Source organism: Lottia gigantea (assembly GCF_000327385.1).
Source record: "Lottia gigantea unplaced genomic scaffold LOTGIsca_4, whole genome shotgun sequence".
NCBI lineage: Eukaryota > Metazoa > Mollusca > Gastropoda > Lottiidae > Lottia > Lottia gigantea.
In genome coordinates, this window is record NW_008709379.1 from 1,996,981 (window position 1) to 2,013,667 (window position 16,687).

Sequence of the window (16,687 nt, forward strand, 5' to 3'; positions counted from 1 at the left end):
ACAAAGTTATAAAAACAAGAATCAAATAATTTGAAATGACTTGAATATGTGAAAAAGAAGGATTGGGGGAGCTACAAGTTGCTATTTCATAAGAATATTTTATTTCAAATACATTTTTTTTTAAACAATATGTCCAAAATATCTAACTCTTTTATTAAATATATTGAGTATTATTCACAATCCAGATTGTGTCAAGTTCACTTAATGATAATAATGCCCTCTCCCGAAGATCAGCCAAAGTTTCTATTAATCTAAATTTTGAATACCAGTGAGCTAAAATTCATCATATCTCATGCAGGGTGGGAGTATATTTTGGTATGTATAATATGTTCTACAAGCTGTTTAGGCAAACATCTAACAGCTAAAATATATCCATCACTGTCATTTGAAGTAATATTTCTACTTATTCATATCAGAGAATAGATTAACTTGTAGCAATATGACAAATTGCCCTGGCATCCAAGTTTCCTGAAAATATGATTGGTAGTTACAATGCTGGCCAGAATTTTGACAAACCATGATTAATGACAGTAGAATGTACAGAGAATTTATCATGCAGAATTTCATCCATCAACAGAAATAATAATAGTTTCATAAATAAGTTATTTCACAGGCTTATAACTCTATATCACATTATATAGACCTTATAACTCTATATCACATTATATAGACCTTATAACTCTATATCACATTATATAGACCTTATAACTCTATATCACATTATATAGACCTTATAACTCTATATCACATTATATAGACCTTATAACTCTATATCACATTATATAGACCTTATAAATCTGTATCACATTATTTAGACCTATCACAAAATAAGTAACTCTATTTAGACCCATAAAATAATAGTAACTCTAAATAGAACAATCTAAAAATTAATGGCTTTATATATATAATGATTTATGATAGTCAGTAAATGTAACTCTATATGGACCACCATATACCTAATAACTCTACCAGTAACTATATATAGGCAACAAAACAACTGGTAACTCTAACCAGATCACCAAATGATCAGCAAGTGACTGTAACCTTTAAAATCTATAATTTGGGTTATTCTATATAAACAACCAAATAATAACTACATAGATCCCAAATAGACCCAACAATTAGTAAATAACTCCAAATAGTAACTCTAAATCATACAGCCTGTATGCTAGATTCTTTGTAACACAGAATTAAGAATATCCAATGGAATGCATAAGGCAAAACATGTTTTGATGTTATCAGATCATATCACGGTTATTATATTGTTATTAAACCATACTGATCAATAACTAGACTTCAATATGGCTATCTGCTATAAAAAATATTGATAACAATCATCAATTTCAATATAAAACTTGATGCATATCTAGATTATTAGAATAAAAAATGCATGTTATTAAAGATAATGTGTGAAAATTGATAATTTAGATTTTTTTCTATTAATTGATATTTACATTATACCTGTCAATCAATAGAGAGACCTGTCAATCATATGAGGTTTTTATTACTTTATATTTAAATATTAAACATTACTAGTACTTTTAAACTGACAATTTCGTGCACTTACTAAAACAATTACTTTTCACTTCAGGCAGTTTTTTGGGACTTATTTATTATTTTGTCCAGTTTTGATTAAGGTATTTTTGTGTAAAAATAAGGAAAAACTTTGAAGAATTGTATTTTATAAATGATTGTTCTGCAGTAAATTTCAATATAAGATTTATATACTTATAAGAAGAAATTGTTCGATGGAATCTCAAATAGATTAAAGACTTTACTTTTTGGTCCTAGTTTAGAGTTTCTGTGTTATCAGTTGAATAACTGTTTTTGGTTGCATATCAAATTGAATGAATGAATGAATGATAAGACTGATCAACTAACTAAAGAAGTCCATTAGACTGAAAAAAATAATCTTGCTCAAAGATAAAAAAAAAAACTTACTTGAAAGAAGTATTCTGTATCAAAGCCAAAGTCAGTCAGAGTAAAATTGGGCTCTGTTGTTGTCTTGATTTTATGATGTCCTTCAGAGTTAATAGGGAAGTATTTAACCTCGTAGTTACGGACTGCTGTATTGGCACCATTAGGTAACTGAACACCCCAGGTTAAAGTGATATGATTGGAATCCTTGCTGATAACTCTCACATTGATTATTTTCACTGAAATTAAAAAATTCAATAAACAATTAAATATTTTTGCAAAAATTTTACCGAAGATATAAAACACTCAAAAATATAGTGATCTGATATTGAAACTGATTTGACCAAAATTGACCAATCACACGACACAAAAATCATCTTTAGTTTTTGTAAAACTGTCTCCAGGAGCCCCTTTACAATATCTACCGTAACATCACATATCTTATCATCACTAGCATAATACCATTATTTATAAAATAATTCATATTTGGAAAAATGATTCATTACACAAACAAAAATCCCATGCAAAAAGCAAGCAAAATTCTCCATTTAATTCCTTTGAGCTACATGAAAATCTAGACATCTATTCCTAAATCAAAGAAATTCTTAATTACGTTGCTTGTTATAGAACCAATTCAATTAACTAGGTTTATCGGCATCTGAAAAAAAATATGGCCGCCCTCTGGACTTACTCTACACGATATTCTTTCAAGCAAAAGATGATAAGAGATATGATTGACCTTGTGTCATGGCAAATAGAATCATAAGTTCAGATTCGACAGGATCAAATGATTCAGTAGCATAACAGATTCTGGCAACTCTAATATACAATCTTGTTTTGACCAAATCTTGAATGAGATATATTTGAAAGAAAGAAGCCTAGATTCTAAGTGTGCCATCATGACTCTTTACATTACCGTAAATTTGTGCATGCAAGGTTTTTTTGTGTCTAATAGAGTTCAATTAATTTTTGATATGCAAGAAAACATTGATCTGACTTATTTTTTACAAATGAAAACATAAAAACAGAACAAGACTGGAAAATTGTGACTAATGAGCAGAAGGCAAGAGATACAAGCATAGAGAGACTTGTAAAACAAGGCATATAACAAGAAGTCCAGAATTTTTAAGCCAAACAATCTGGTGAGGCAAGGCAAATAACAAGAAATCCAGAAATATAAAACTGGTAATGCAAGGCTAATATCAAGAAATCCAGTATAATAAAACAAAACAAAACTGGGAGATCAAGGCTAATATCAAGAAGTTTAGAAACATAAAGCTAATCAAGACTGGTAGAGCAAGGCTCAACAAAAACCAGAAACATAAGACTGCCGACTGGTAGAGCGAGACTAATAAATACAAGAAAAACTTGACATACAAAGCTGATAAATTGACCAACATTTTCATTTAATTCTAATAAATTGAAATAATGAAATATTCTGGTCGCCATCAAGACAGAAGAAGGATGTAATAAATCTAGGTATGGTCACAGTAGAATGGCACGACTCAATGCTGATTTTAACAGAGTAAATGATCTATTTTCTTATTATTTCATCAACCTAGATGTGTCAGTTCAAATTTTGGCTGCTTTTGCCCCGATTACAGATACTGAGAGCACTTATCACCACTCTTTTCTAGAGCTTCCATTTTTCAGTTAAATGATATCTTCAATATAATCTAGTCAAATAATATGAAATTACAGGAACCACGGAAGGAAGACATAAATTGGATAAGAGATATTTCAGTGTGATCAGACATGATTTTTCAAGATTGAAATTGAAGGTATAAGTGTCCTTAAACCTTTGTATAGTTTTAATAAACATCTTTTGACATGTGAGAAATACAGCATCAACAACACTCAGACCAACAATTGTTTGATAATTACTAGTCAGAAGACATTAACTAAAGCCAATAAAAATGTTAAAAACAATACCAAGATATAATCAACTATTTCTAAATCCTGTCACATAGCAGACAGCAGTGAAAAATGACGGTGAATAATCGGAGAATGTTTGGAAGGTTGTAATGCGATAATAACAATTCAAGTCATGCATGTTGAACATTTATCAGATAAAAACTATGGTGATAAGGACTTTGTAAATAAAATTATAGGATATAGGCCTAATAACATGCAATGATTCAACCTAGGTCAAAACAATTCACAGTTACTTTTCAATGTAAAATATACAAGATGTCTGCATTAGTTAACATTAATGTCACAGACAATGCAAATTACATGGATAATTCAACATAGGTCAAAACATTTCACTATTAGTTTCAAATGTTGTAAATAATAGAGGTCTGCTTTCATTACTGCATGCATGACATGACTGTCAGGAACAATACACATCAACAATAATATTAGAAAATCTTTGAAAACTCTACTCTACTGAAAATAATATTGTGTGTTATAGCCCACATGTAGCAGAAAAGTAGGATGTGAAACTCCATTTCATTTAATTTCATTAAGAAGTACTGATCACAAGAATAGTGAATTACATGAAGGTATTTGTAGAATGACTGGGAATGCTCTCCCTTGTCAAACACTATATACAAAATACATGCTAATTTCAGATCACATGCAACTTTTCTATACAAAAAAGAACAAATTTCATTAAGCCCCAACACACACGAAATATCACAAAATTTTGCACATGCAAAAATACCAGCTCTTAATCAAATACATTAAGCAAAGAACACCACAAATATAGTCAAACAGATTCTAATAGTCACAGCTATTTAGCTGGATCCAACTGAGAGCTGAAATAATCTTGATGATCAAAAATGCTGAAAATAAATCATGCTGCACAGTTCTAGCACTAGGACAAGCTGAAAACACTGACTTTGACTTACCCAATGTGAAACGGTTTTCATATAAATTAAGATTACTCGATTTTCGACCTGAAATTGGTGGTGCCAAAATGGTCATTATTTCAGCAGAGTAATTCCACAAGTAAAATATGTGATATATAAAAACAATTTCAGTACACTAGAAGGATAGAGACATATAGCTCTATATCCAGATAAAACCTTCCCCATTGATAAGCAAACCATTGGAGAATAGAATGACTGAAGACTATTTTTCAAGAAAATCAGAAATAGAGAAGAAATATAAGACCAAGCTCCCTCTAAGATGATATTTGAAATGAAAGATGTACTAACCATCAGTATTCTCGAAAACACCATTATTATTATTGGGTTTATCTACACCTCCTAAAAGAAAGACACCAAATTTCAAAATAACCTTATGATAAAGTGGCACACACACAAAATTATGATTAGTAAATTATTGGAGATATAAAGACTTGAGAAATATGAAAGATGTACTAACCATCAGTATTCTCGAAAACACCATTATTTGTATTGGACTGTCCAATCTGATCACCACCACCTTATAGAAAGAAAAATATTCAAATGTTAATTTCATGCAATATAAATATTAATGAAAAAAAAAGGTACAAAATTGGGCAAGGATTAATGGATTATCACTATGAAAGTTTTAAAATTTACAACCTAATGTTACAGTGGCACAAAAATAGTCAGTTATGGTAACCTGAATATGAAAATCTGAAACAGGCCTAAGAATTAGAATTTTAACAGAAATGAAAGGAATATAATCCAAAAACTATAAGTCTGGTAAAGAAAGATAGATTTCAACTTTACTGCCAAGCATTTAGCAATTGTGCATTTTTAACATAGTCAAACACCTGAATTAGTATGTATCAGCTTTCATAGAAAATAAATACAGTATACCTTTAAAATATAAAGTTAACTACTCATTACTGAATCACCTGTTATTGAGTCAGATAGAGTTATTGAGATCAAAGACTAACAAGTTTATAACAGGCTTATCTCTAGTTATATATATATTATACAGACACTAATTAAATTGAGATTTCCTTCCAGATATTCTTACTGCAACCAGAGTCACTTGCTAAAATCATCAAATTTCATTCAACAACTTTCATTTATGAAAGGTTGTTCATTTTAAACAAATTATACAGTTTTCATTGACATATTATATTTTTTTTTTTTTTCATCTCAAAAAATCAAAGAATCAATTTCACTGAATTCTGTTATTCTTCCAACTCACAATGATAACAAATTACAATTTAATTATTAAGTATTGAAATGGCATATTTTCAGAAAAAATTTCTTTGAAGAAATAATTGTACCATAAATCTAATTTCCTACTTTAATGCATTTACCTACTTTTTCTATTTATACCAAATTGACCCAAATCGTGTTCCTTTAACTGCGGAACTAATAGCCTGTCAATCAAGCTATATACCCTACATTATATCATGTTATTTAATACTCTGAAACCAATCACATCCTATTACCGTATTTCTATGCTGACTTCAACAGTTCTGCTTTTGCTAAGTTCATGCTTACATTGCAAATATTTGACTTTTTTTTTTAACTTTATCCTTGCTTTGAGAATAATTCCTTGGGGTAAAGATAAGGGCATGCTTCAATTTGTTTACTTAATAAAGTTACAGGTCCACTTATATACATGTTTCGGCCTCATCTCTTTCCAAATACACAAGGGCCTAGTAAATGTTTAAATTTAATTTGCCTATGGGAGTGTTTTTCTATGATTATAGGTCATCATTTTTATGGTATAATAGTGTGTCTTTCTCTACTGATTTTCTGTCAAACATAATATGAATGTAGAGATGAAATAATGTCAAGAGTAGATTATTTATATGAAAATTTGAAATTTGATACCATGGAAACAGGTTATCAATTATGACAGGTTTCAGATATATCAGGCAATTATTGAAAACCACTCTGGAACTGTCAGTTTATATATGTTTTTGCTAAGAGTCCAATGAAAATCTCCTGTAGGATAGCCTTGAAAGCTTTTTCAAATTATTTTCTTGTAGATTACTGAACCTACATTACTAAACAGATGGCCTGATAGAATCATATTCAAAACATGCTTGACACCAGGCTGATGTATTGCAAGGTCTTGGGGTTACATAAAACCTCTGGAAAGAAGGGCCCAAAATACCAGAGGATGCGAAATGGGAAAGTTGGGGCAGAATTTCATGGATAACAACATAAATATTAAATTATTATTAAGGCTGAAGAAGTTAATAAAAACTCCTATGTAAAGCACTGGCTGAGGACACAAATAAAGTACAATGTAATTTGAAATACTGCAATGATAATATGTGTGTCATTATCACAATTATTTGTTAGTAATTGTTATCCATAAATTTCTGTCCAGTTATTCTCTATCCAATTAGTTTCTGTCATTCAATAAATAACATACAGACATCATTATATTTGTATGGCAGTCTCCATCAACAGAGGAACAGAAATTTAGCTCTGGTAATTGTTTCTCATTTTGTCCATCTTTTGGGACCCTAAACCATGATTGTTGGGGACATCCTCTCTTCAAAATGAACATATCATAGGGATTGAACATAGTTAAAGCAAGAAACAGCAAATGTTTGAAATATGAATGGTATGAAAAGAGCTTGCCCCTCGCACTCTAACTGGTAAAAATATACCTACCATTAGCATCAGTGGTAATAGTAATATCAGCTGATGAGATATGACCACTGATATCACTGGCACCATTCTTAGCATAGATTACTATCTGATACTGGGAGTTCGGAGCTAGTCCCTTTAATGTTACCCTGAAAAAATAAACCATCAATATTACAAAACGTAACATTGGCAAAATTTTTGTACAATTACAGTGAAATATTAAATTGTACGGATGTTGAAGAAAATATATAAGTCTTGAAAGAAAGTAGCAGTCTTACTTTTAGATTATCTGGATGTTCTAAAATAGTTAAAATGATAAAATTACAGCCAGGTTTCTTAACATTCAACTGCATTTCTGACCAGAACATAGGTATTGTCAAACAGGTTTTGCATCAGGAGAATTGGTAGAACTAACTGAATTTGACAGATTTGCCAGTATACTATAGAAGTTGGTTTCCAATAATGACAATAATTACCTGGTGGTATTGAACGCTCTCCAACCTGGCCGAGCCTCAACTTGGCTATTACACAGACGACATTCCACCTGATACTGAAGATCAGTTCTGCCACCTAGTTCCTGTGGGGGTTCCCATAGTAATGTAGCAGTTGTTGACTTCATAGATTCTAAGATCAGATTCTTGGGAGCTGAAGGTGGTTCTAAAAGAGAAAACAATTGGTTGCATTAAATATTTGATAAGTGTATATCTTGGACATTTGTAGTGAATATAAACCTTGAACTTTCCATAAAATATCCATCATAATGTCAAATATAAAAACCATTTTATTACTTAGTCAGGTTGGAAAATAGATTCAGGAAATTTTAGGTAAGCACCTTTTCTGTGAGGCTCATCTGCTTTTCAAAAAAAACTATTTAATTTCGTAACATGATAACAATTTCATACTGTAAGTGAACTGAAAATATCTTGGAATTTCTGCAGATTAAAAAGCGGAAAATTGACAAAATATTGACATTTTATTTCCAGCTGATATAAAACTCTATAGATATTATTTGAAAGACAAATAACATGAAAGTGTAAAATAACAAATAATATGTTTTTAAACATTAAACCCCAGACAGAAATTGTTCCACTTTATTGACATAGTTCCATTTATCAAATTGTCTTGTTGTTTTTGATAAGTTTCAATTAAAACGCTATTTCATTAAAATGTTTCTCTTACACAAGGAAGCGTATAAAGAACTAGGTTTTCTTGTATGAAATATGATATCCTAAGTACATTATAACAAGAAATCTGATTGGCCGATACCATTAGTTACAGTAATAACCAATATGTCTAGAAATCATGATTGGACGCTGTCGCTTTTAATATTTTAATGCAATATTTAAGCCAAGACAAAATTTTGACTGAACAAATCAATTCATTTAGAAGTGACATAAGTTTCTAATCTATCTAAGTACCTACAAACTGAGATACGTTGATATGTATCGCAATACTTATTGTCTGATTACCACATTTATTACCCATAATTCCCTACTGATATATCGGTATTTTATTCCCTGTATTCATAGCTAGACTAACTTCAATTAGACGAAAGAAATATCGCCAATCCTGGTTAACAGATAAGAAATACTCAACGAGTTTTGTAGAAAGATCTAACGATATTCCATCAATTCCCTCACATCACATGATCAAAGATCACCGTGGAAACATCAATTCTATATACGGTCATCTGATACTGACAAGACGTGTTGCAAAATTTACGTATTTTAGTCTCCATTGACAAGTTTTCTGACAAAATTAACGATATTTAGTTTTTATCAGTTTTACAAACATTGATCGACAAGTCTGCACTTCTTATCTGTCTTTCGGAGAATTACTTCCGAGGTCGAAGTTCACAGATTTATAAAGTAGTCAGGATTATTCAGAACACTTTTATAAAGCTTTATCAGATTTGTATTGAAAGTGATGAAGTCATGAATACTGAAATTTACGCATTACACATGGTAATACAATACAACTAAATTAGCTTGTTTTTTTAAAACAGGATAATGGGTTGTGAAATGTTATGATCATTATTTACTACAAGTGTTATCAATAAAACTGTTCCTTTTGCCGATCATGTCGGAAAGGATTTTAAAAACCGTATCTGTAGCTGAAAACTCTATAAGCAGATTGATATTCATGTTGCAGTTTCTAATAATTGAGCCTGAATTTCACCCCAATATTAAGATTTTTTGACCAAGAATTGTGCCTTATACAGCAATTTTTGTTTTATCATTTTACTTTCAAACCTAAAAACAGAAAGTTATATTTGAAAGTTACAGAATTTTCACATCATGATATCAGCTTCTCGTAAATATTATTTTAGCCTTTGACCACAGAAACAAACTGTTACCAAAATAATCCACAAAATTTCAACATATTTGTGACAAGGTTTGGTAAATGACTAATTAGCTGTTTGAAATATAACTTGACATATTGTATATTAAATGAATCATTTATATCATTTATCATCAATTTTGACAGCCAATTCGCATATTTAAAAAAATCATTATGGATTACGTTTTTAAACAAAGGCAGGCAATTTAATATTTAATCAAATAAAATACATCATTTTGTTTTATAAAAACATGTAAATAGCAGACTGTAATATTTCTAAATAGCAGATTACATTAGTTTAAACTATAATATTAAATTCATCAAATTAAACTATGCTTAAGTTCTATGAAAAAAAAAAAAAAATTTGTTGAAAAAGCTCGATAATCATGTAGTTGGTCAATTGTTTGAAAGTCTTGTGTATTAGTTCACAGATTTAAGATAAACTTTTGATTTCTGCATTTGGATAATGTCCTGTTATATGTGTATGGTATGCCTACTATGTACCGATATATCTCATCAGCACTATACATAATGTATACAAGCAATTGTGCATATCACATACCCAAATTCATTTGTTACTTGGATAAATTATCAATGCATTAGTTCTGGAATGTAAAAGACTACTTACGAGTACACGCCATAGACTTCTCATCTTGGGGACTTCTGAAGTAACTATGTTCACAGTTACATTCTACTGCTCCAGGAGAGTTGGCATAGCTATGGTGGGGGCAGGGTTTACACGCTTCTTTGCCCTGGGACCATTTATACATTCCTTTATTACAGGCTGAAATAGACAGACGGTAGAAATGAATAAATGATAATCCAGATATGAATGAATGAAATATTAATATATTCAATTGTCATATGCAAGTAGAATCAGAAAGAATTGAATGAAAAATGAATGAATGAATGATTCATTAATAACTTTTAAATTGAAAAAAAAATTCATAAAAGTGCATTACAATAATAAAAATTGAAAAAAAAAACATAAATCGAGGGGGCAGGGAGTGTAAAAACAATTGTTTTTCATTTGAGTTCGACTTATTACGTTTTTTCTCACAGATTGTTCTCTATCTTAATTGGACTTGGCAATGGATTTTCTTGTTATGAAAACATTACGATAAAAACACAGCCATTTTGACACCTTATTTTCAAATAGACTTAGTTTTACAAACAGTTTACCAAGATAGAATTCAAATATGAATATCGTGGAGGTAACCAACGTCATGATGTCATGGCGCACGTTACAAGATAAATATTGTCAATCAACGTCAGTCAGAAGAATTCATTATCAAATATCTTGATGGTCATTATATTTAGAATTTACACAGGATCATTATAGTAACTTAACACACATATACAACAAATAATATTAATTTAGTTGCTATCCTGAGGGTGGTCTACCTTTATTAGCAGTCAATGCCTGTTTGCATTTTCTGCCTGTCGATACATCATATGTTTCAAAAGTACCTCAGACTACAACTTTGCATTTCTCGTCTTAAAACTTATAATTCTTTAATTGCATGAAACAAGATCTTACAAAATTAATGAAATATTTTTGATTTATAAATAAAATGTTCCAAGTTCATTGAATTGAGGACATCAGAGAAAATTTTAACAAGTGCAGATTGTTTTCCATGAATTCTAAATGTAAAGTTTGAATTAATACAAAACAATGATTCGACCCCTCTTGACTAGGGTAGAAAAATAAAACAAAGGCTTGGAATTGTTGAATGAACAACAAAAAAATTGTTAACAAACAAACGAAGAAAACACTGTGAGCCAGGTTTGAGAACAAAAAGTCATTTGTCATTTGTGGATTTTAACAGTCGTATTTGAATTTTATTTACAAGCCCTCGATGTCAGTCTGAAAGACGGTGCAATATAAACGTGTTTACTTCGTGAAAAAACAAGAAGAAACGACCCTGCCAAAACAAAGTTGACCTAACGCTTTATCTTATTGTCTTTAAAAGCTCGAATCAACACGAGCATTACTTGTTCAAACATACAGTTCCTTGTGCCAAAATCACAGCTCAAACAATGTCCACTGGGGTCTTGTCTAAATTTTACGATTTTAACGTAATCAAACATCACCCACACTTGTATTTTCTATCCACTGTTCATAACTCATGGTCAACATATTGGTCAGCATGACAATTCTAACCAGTTTTATTTTGAAAAAACATACTAAATTTATGACTTTCACAAGCTAATGATAATCTCAAATAACTTAAAACGATTCCTTTATTTTTTAGAATAAATACCACAAATAAATGACTTTAGTCCCATGCTTAAAATCATTTTTGGAAGCAAGAAATCTTGATATTATACTGAAGACCTGCCCTTGTATTACCTTACTACCATAGGTATATGACTTTTGTGTGCCGTTAAAATCTTTCTAGAAATTCAGATATATTTCAAGTGCATTGAACAGAACATATTTTCATGTGAAAATGTCATCAAAATAAACAAATCTTGAGACATTCAAGTGATTTGAACTCCTTGATACCAAAATAATCTCATTTTATTCAAAAATTCTCTTTAGAATGTATTAAACTAAATCCAAAATTTTCTTTAAAGAGGACCTTCAAACTCTTTGTTACAGATTGGTCCCTTATAGCCTTAAACTAAGTTGCTCTAATTAGGAAGTATTTAAACAAAATTATGCCTTCTCTTTATAAGCAATTTACTAACCTAAAAATTTCTTCCCGATGTAAGAGATCATTAGTCAACATATTTCTATAGACGTGAAAGCCTAATAAATGATTCTTATTATAGTCCAGAATAGAGTTTTAATTTGACCCCAATGTTTCGCATACGACCCCACCCAATTAATTGTTACCAGAGTTCATTAGGATCAAGAGGTTGTCAATTATAAAAGAATATCTTCGCTTCGTTACAAATGAAATGTAAGTGGATTGTCAAGGAGAGAGTTTAATTGTGGGGATGATTTTTATTTTGTGGCTGTGAAATCCTGACTAATTTAATAACATGTTACCCCGCTGTCACGAAACAATCCCACAGTTCATCATTTTCCTCTAGATAACAGGTGCGATGAATAACTTTACATTTTAAAAACAATTTTTTATCCTATATTTTGTCAAGACAACTGAATAAATAAATTCAAGAGCAATGAGTTATCCTATACCCTTTTCAACTTGGGTCTAACAAAATACAGATAGAATATATAAGCCATGTGAACTCTCTAAAAACAGAAACCTAGCAACTTATCGTTTAGGGCAGTCATGTTAAGTAATTTATTGATGCTTTTGTGGTATAGAATATCTGGTAAAAAGCATCTTGAAGTCCTGAAAACTTTGATATGGATTTCTATTGCATGTTATTCCTAACCTATGGTTACAGAGTAAACATTTTAAGAGCATTTCATGTTCTTACCAACTACTTAATATCTAAAGAACATCTACCTTTTCCAAAATAGTTAGAAATTGAGGAAAAGCTTCTTAAATATAAGAAATTCACCATCATAATATTATACACATTACTGTTAATTTACAACAGAATCTAATTTTGAAGTGTAAACTTGCTTTGTTCAAGAATCTGATATTTAATCCTTGTTTTCATGTGTTTTACTGATAAAATATATTTTATTATCTCTAACAGCATATACACTGAATACTACACAATTACATTTATTAAAGAACCACCTTCAAGCTTTTGTTTATGCAAGCTTCAATAATTATCATGAAAAATGTATCTATTTTAAAGCCGAGTGAACAATGTAGATACATTATGTATTAATCAAGTTCTTGTCATTAACACAATAACAACAGGTAACAATATATAACATTGTCACAATCTCACAATGTCAGTAGTGATATCAGGTGTCTGATACATTGATAATTACAATGTCACATCATCAACTCAGGTGTGAAGGATAACAAAATATTCATCCTTTTGTAACCCATCCCTTTTTGGATTTTTGCTTCTGTTCCCTATTTCATACCAGCTGAGGTTTGATCTCCTATGGATACTTGAGAGGAATCAATGCCTTACATTACCCTTTGCTGCTGTTCCCTATTTTATATCAATGGAGCTCAGTCTATTGGTCTATGCAAGCTGATATTATAGATACTTGAAATGGATCAATGTCTTATGAAACCCTTTTGAAAGCACACCTGTGTATAGTTGGTGTAAAGAATCTTAAAATAGAGAGTTGTGTTATGGACATCACAGACAGAATTACAGCATAGTCCTTTTCCACAAAACCATTAAAGATTTACTAGCAATTTTGTCATACAATATAAAACCTAACAATAGTCTCCTCATGTTGAAATAGACTAATTTTCACTGAGCCTTTCAAAATAAGCTCTAAAATAACTCAGAACCCCTGCTTTCTCAGTCCACACATAATAAGGACTTTGACCTACCCCCTCCCCTTGGCTTGTCAAACAGGCATGACTTGTGATGTTCCTAGCTAGAAATTATCTATTGTCTGACCACTGTCCTCTCACCTGTAATTAGGGGCTGTGTTCAGGTCAACTTGATCATCAAGACCCTATTTTAACCCTTGTCATTATCAGACATACCTATCACCATCAAAAGAAAAATATGATATCTACATTCTACTAGAGCTTAACACTTTAATCAAAATTGTCAAAAATTGTCTGCGCTGGAGAGCCTTTGAATGAGTTGGTGTCAAAATAGGGGCCAACATTGGTCAACAACATGTAATAAAATCTCTAAATATAACAAAACAATTTATAACTTAACTGATTTTCCAATAAAAAGACATATGATCAGAATTATGACTTTTCAACCATTTACCCCCGAACTTATCAAACCATATATAGTTCCAGATTTGTCAAAAGTTCCAGATTTGTCCCACTATAAAAAGTTTTGACTTATCAAACCATGTAAATTTAACTTTTAAAACAACATCCATTACAGGTTATTGAAACCTTATTATATTTATGCAACAAAAAGCTAAATTAAAGAATTTGAAACATACCAGTACATTGTGTAGAATCACTGGTGCCTTCATATCCTGGCATACACAAACATTGACCTTTAGGATCCTGGTACCATGAGCCATCACTACGGCAAAGATAGGTTGGTGGCTGCATTTCGATGGCGTTCCTGACACACTGACCTTGACGATCAACCAATGAGGATTCAGAATCACCAGTTGGAGTTTCTGGGAACGAGGCAAAGTTCATAGTGATATTTGGACACACAACGTAAAATACTTTGATGGAAATTAGTGTAACACAAGCACCTTCATCTTGGAATGCAAAATACACCCCACGTAGGTTAGGTCGTAAAGCGATTCTTCGAGTTTCTGTGTTGATCTTGATTTCTGTTGGTTGCTCGTATAAATGTCGAGCAGGAACTTTATCAACTAAAGTATATGTCTGGGCATCCCATGTTGGTCTCATTTCATTTGCAATGTCCATATCAGCTTCATAATAATACAAATTGAATGTTTCTTTACACTGCTGAAGGCTGCTGGGATCTGTAATTCGTGAACATTTTCTCATAGTAAATTTCACTTCTATATGAAGACTGTTAGCGTCCCCACGTTCTATATATGGTGTTCTTAACCAGTTATTCACATTAGCATTTTTCACGTAACAGGAAGTGTAAACTCGGTATCCACGACGATCTTGATTAAAGGAACCTTGTAACCACTGAAATGATAAAATAAATACAAAATAAATACACTATACAGGAATTTTTAAAGAGAAATATTAAGCTGAAAACATATTCTAAAAGTTTCAAAAACTATCCTTACTGATGCCCTTCTATTGTAGGATGAATGAATGAGAGTGGACACCAAGTCAACTCCTTCCTAATTATTAAATGTCAAACTTTCATAAGGGTCAGTCCTAAAATTAAAATTAATCAAATTATTGTGTATTTCAAAAATTATCATAAACCCTTAGAACTTGTCTTATTAATATATTATGTCTGTATGTATGTACATAGCCATATACAATACTTAAATTCTTAAACCTTACATGTTAAACTGTTCTACTATAAAGTTCAGATGGACGTATTTCCAATACACTTGTATCTAATAAGTTGTATTTAAAACTTTCAAATGAAGATTGACAGTTGATTCCAGAGAGAATAAGATGAAAACCAGGGTTAAAAATATCTCCAGTTTAATATGTCAGATTTAATTTATCTATTGTTTTGATATTACACTGTAGAGATATCATAGTAAATCCTTTAGTAGAACTTTCTTTTATCTGATGTACAAAATGTTACAGTTGTCAACAATCTCTGTGCACATCTTGAGAATTTCAAAATCATATTTATTTTGAGAAAGAGAGAATGGATTTGAAGTAGAACATCAGTGCGTTATCTAGCAAGTCCAATTTCAGAAATTACACCCTGTTTCAAAACTAGATGTTCTGATTAGGATTGTTCTTGTCTGAAACACATTCAGCAGCATAAGATAAGCTTTAGTAAATCAATATAAATGATTATACTGTTTGATAATCATTCAGTTCATTGGGAAAATGGAATGATGAATATATTCCAGTATTTTCTATAGTAAACTGCACTTTCTTTCACACATATACTATAAACATGAAAGAATGATAATCCCAGAGTTACTGCCCTTGTCAATGTGACGAGTCAACTCGTTAATTCAGCCTGATTGAACGGTCAGATTTCAAACAAAGTTGACATAAATGTTATTAATCAACATCAAAATAGATTCACCTTAAAACAGTAGCGCCACCTTTTTTAATAATGTGCAAGCATGTCTGCAGTTTTAGTTAAATACTGTATTTTTCAAGATTAACCTTTCTGCCATTTTGTCTCGTGTCTGCCAAGGTCTCTACTGCTCCTCTTTGATTAAAGCTATCATCATCCGTCATTTTTTCCAGCAATGACAGAATTTTTCTCTGCATCACTTGATACCATGTTATTTCATGAAATGATGTGTTTGGATTAATGTT

The 16,687-nt window shown here is 31.0% G+C and overlaps 1 protein-coding gene across 1 annotated transcript in view; it reads right to left on the reverse strand.

Annotated features, from left to right (window-relative positions):
• Nucleotides 1-15,406, reverse strand: part of LOTGIDRAFT_105485 (hypothetical protein) — a gene marked incomplete at both ends in the record, with an annotated part of 33,568 nt that extends 18,162 nt beyond the window's left edge. Inside the window, 5 exons of the mRNA XM_009059694.1 lie at nt 1,942-2,156; nt 7,443-7,567; nt 7,895-8,075; nt 10,387-10,542; nt 14,728-15,406. Coding sequence (XP_009057942.1) covers nt 1,942-2,156; nt 7,443-7,567; nt 7,895-8,075; nt 10,387-10,542; nt 14,728-15,406 — 1,356 coding nt within the window. The remainder of the gene's footprint in view (nt 1-1,941; nt 2,157-7,442; nt 7,568-7,894; nt 8,076-10,386; nt 10,543-14,727) is intronic.
• Nucleotides 15,407-16,687: the final 1,281 nt, after the last annotated feature.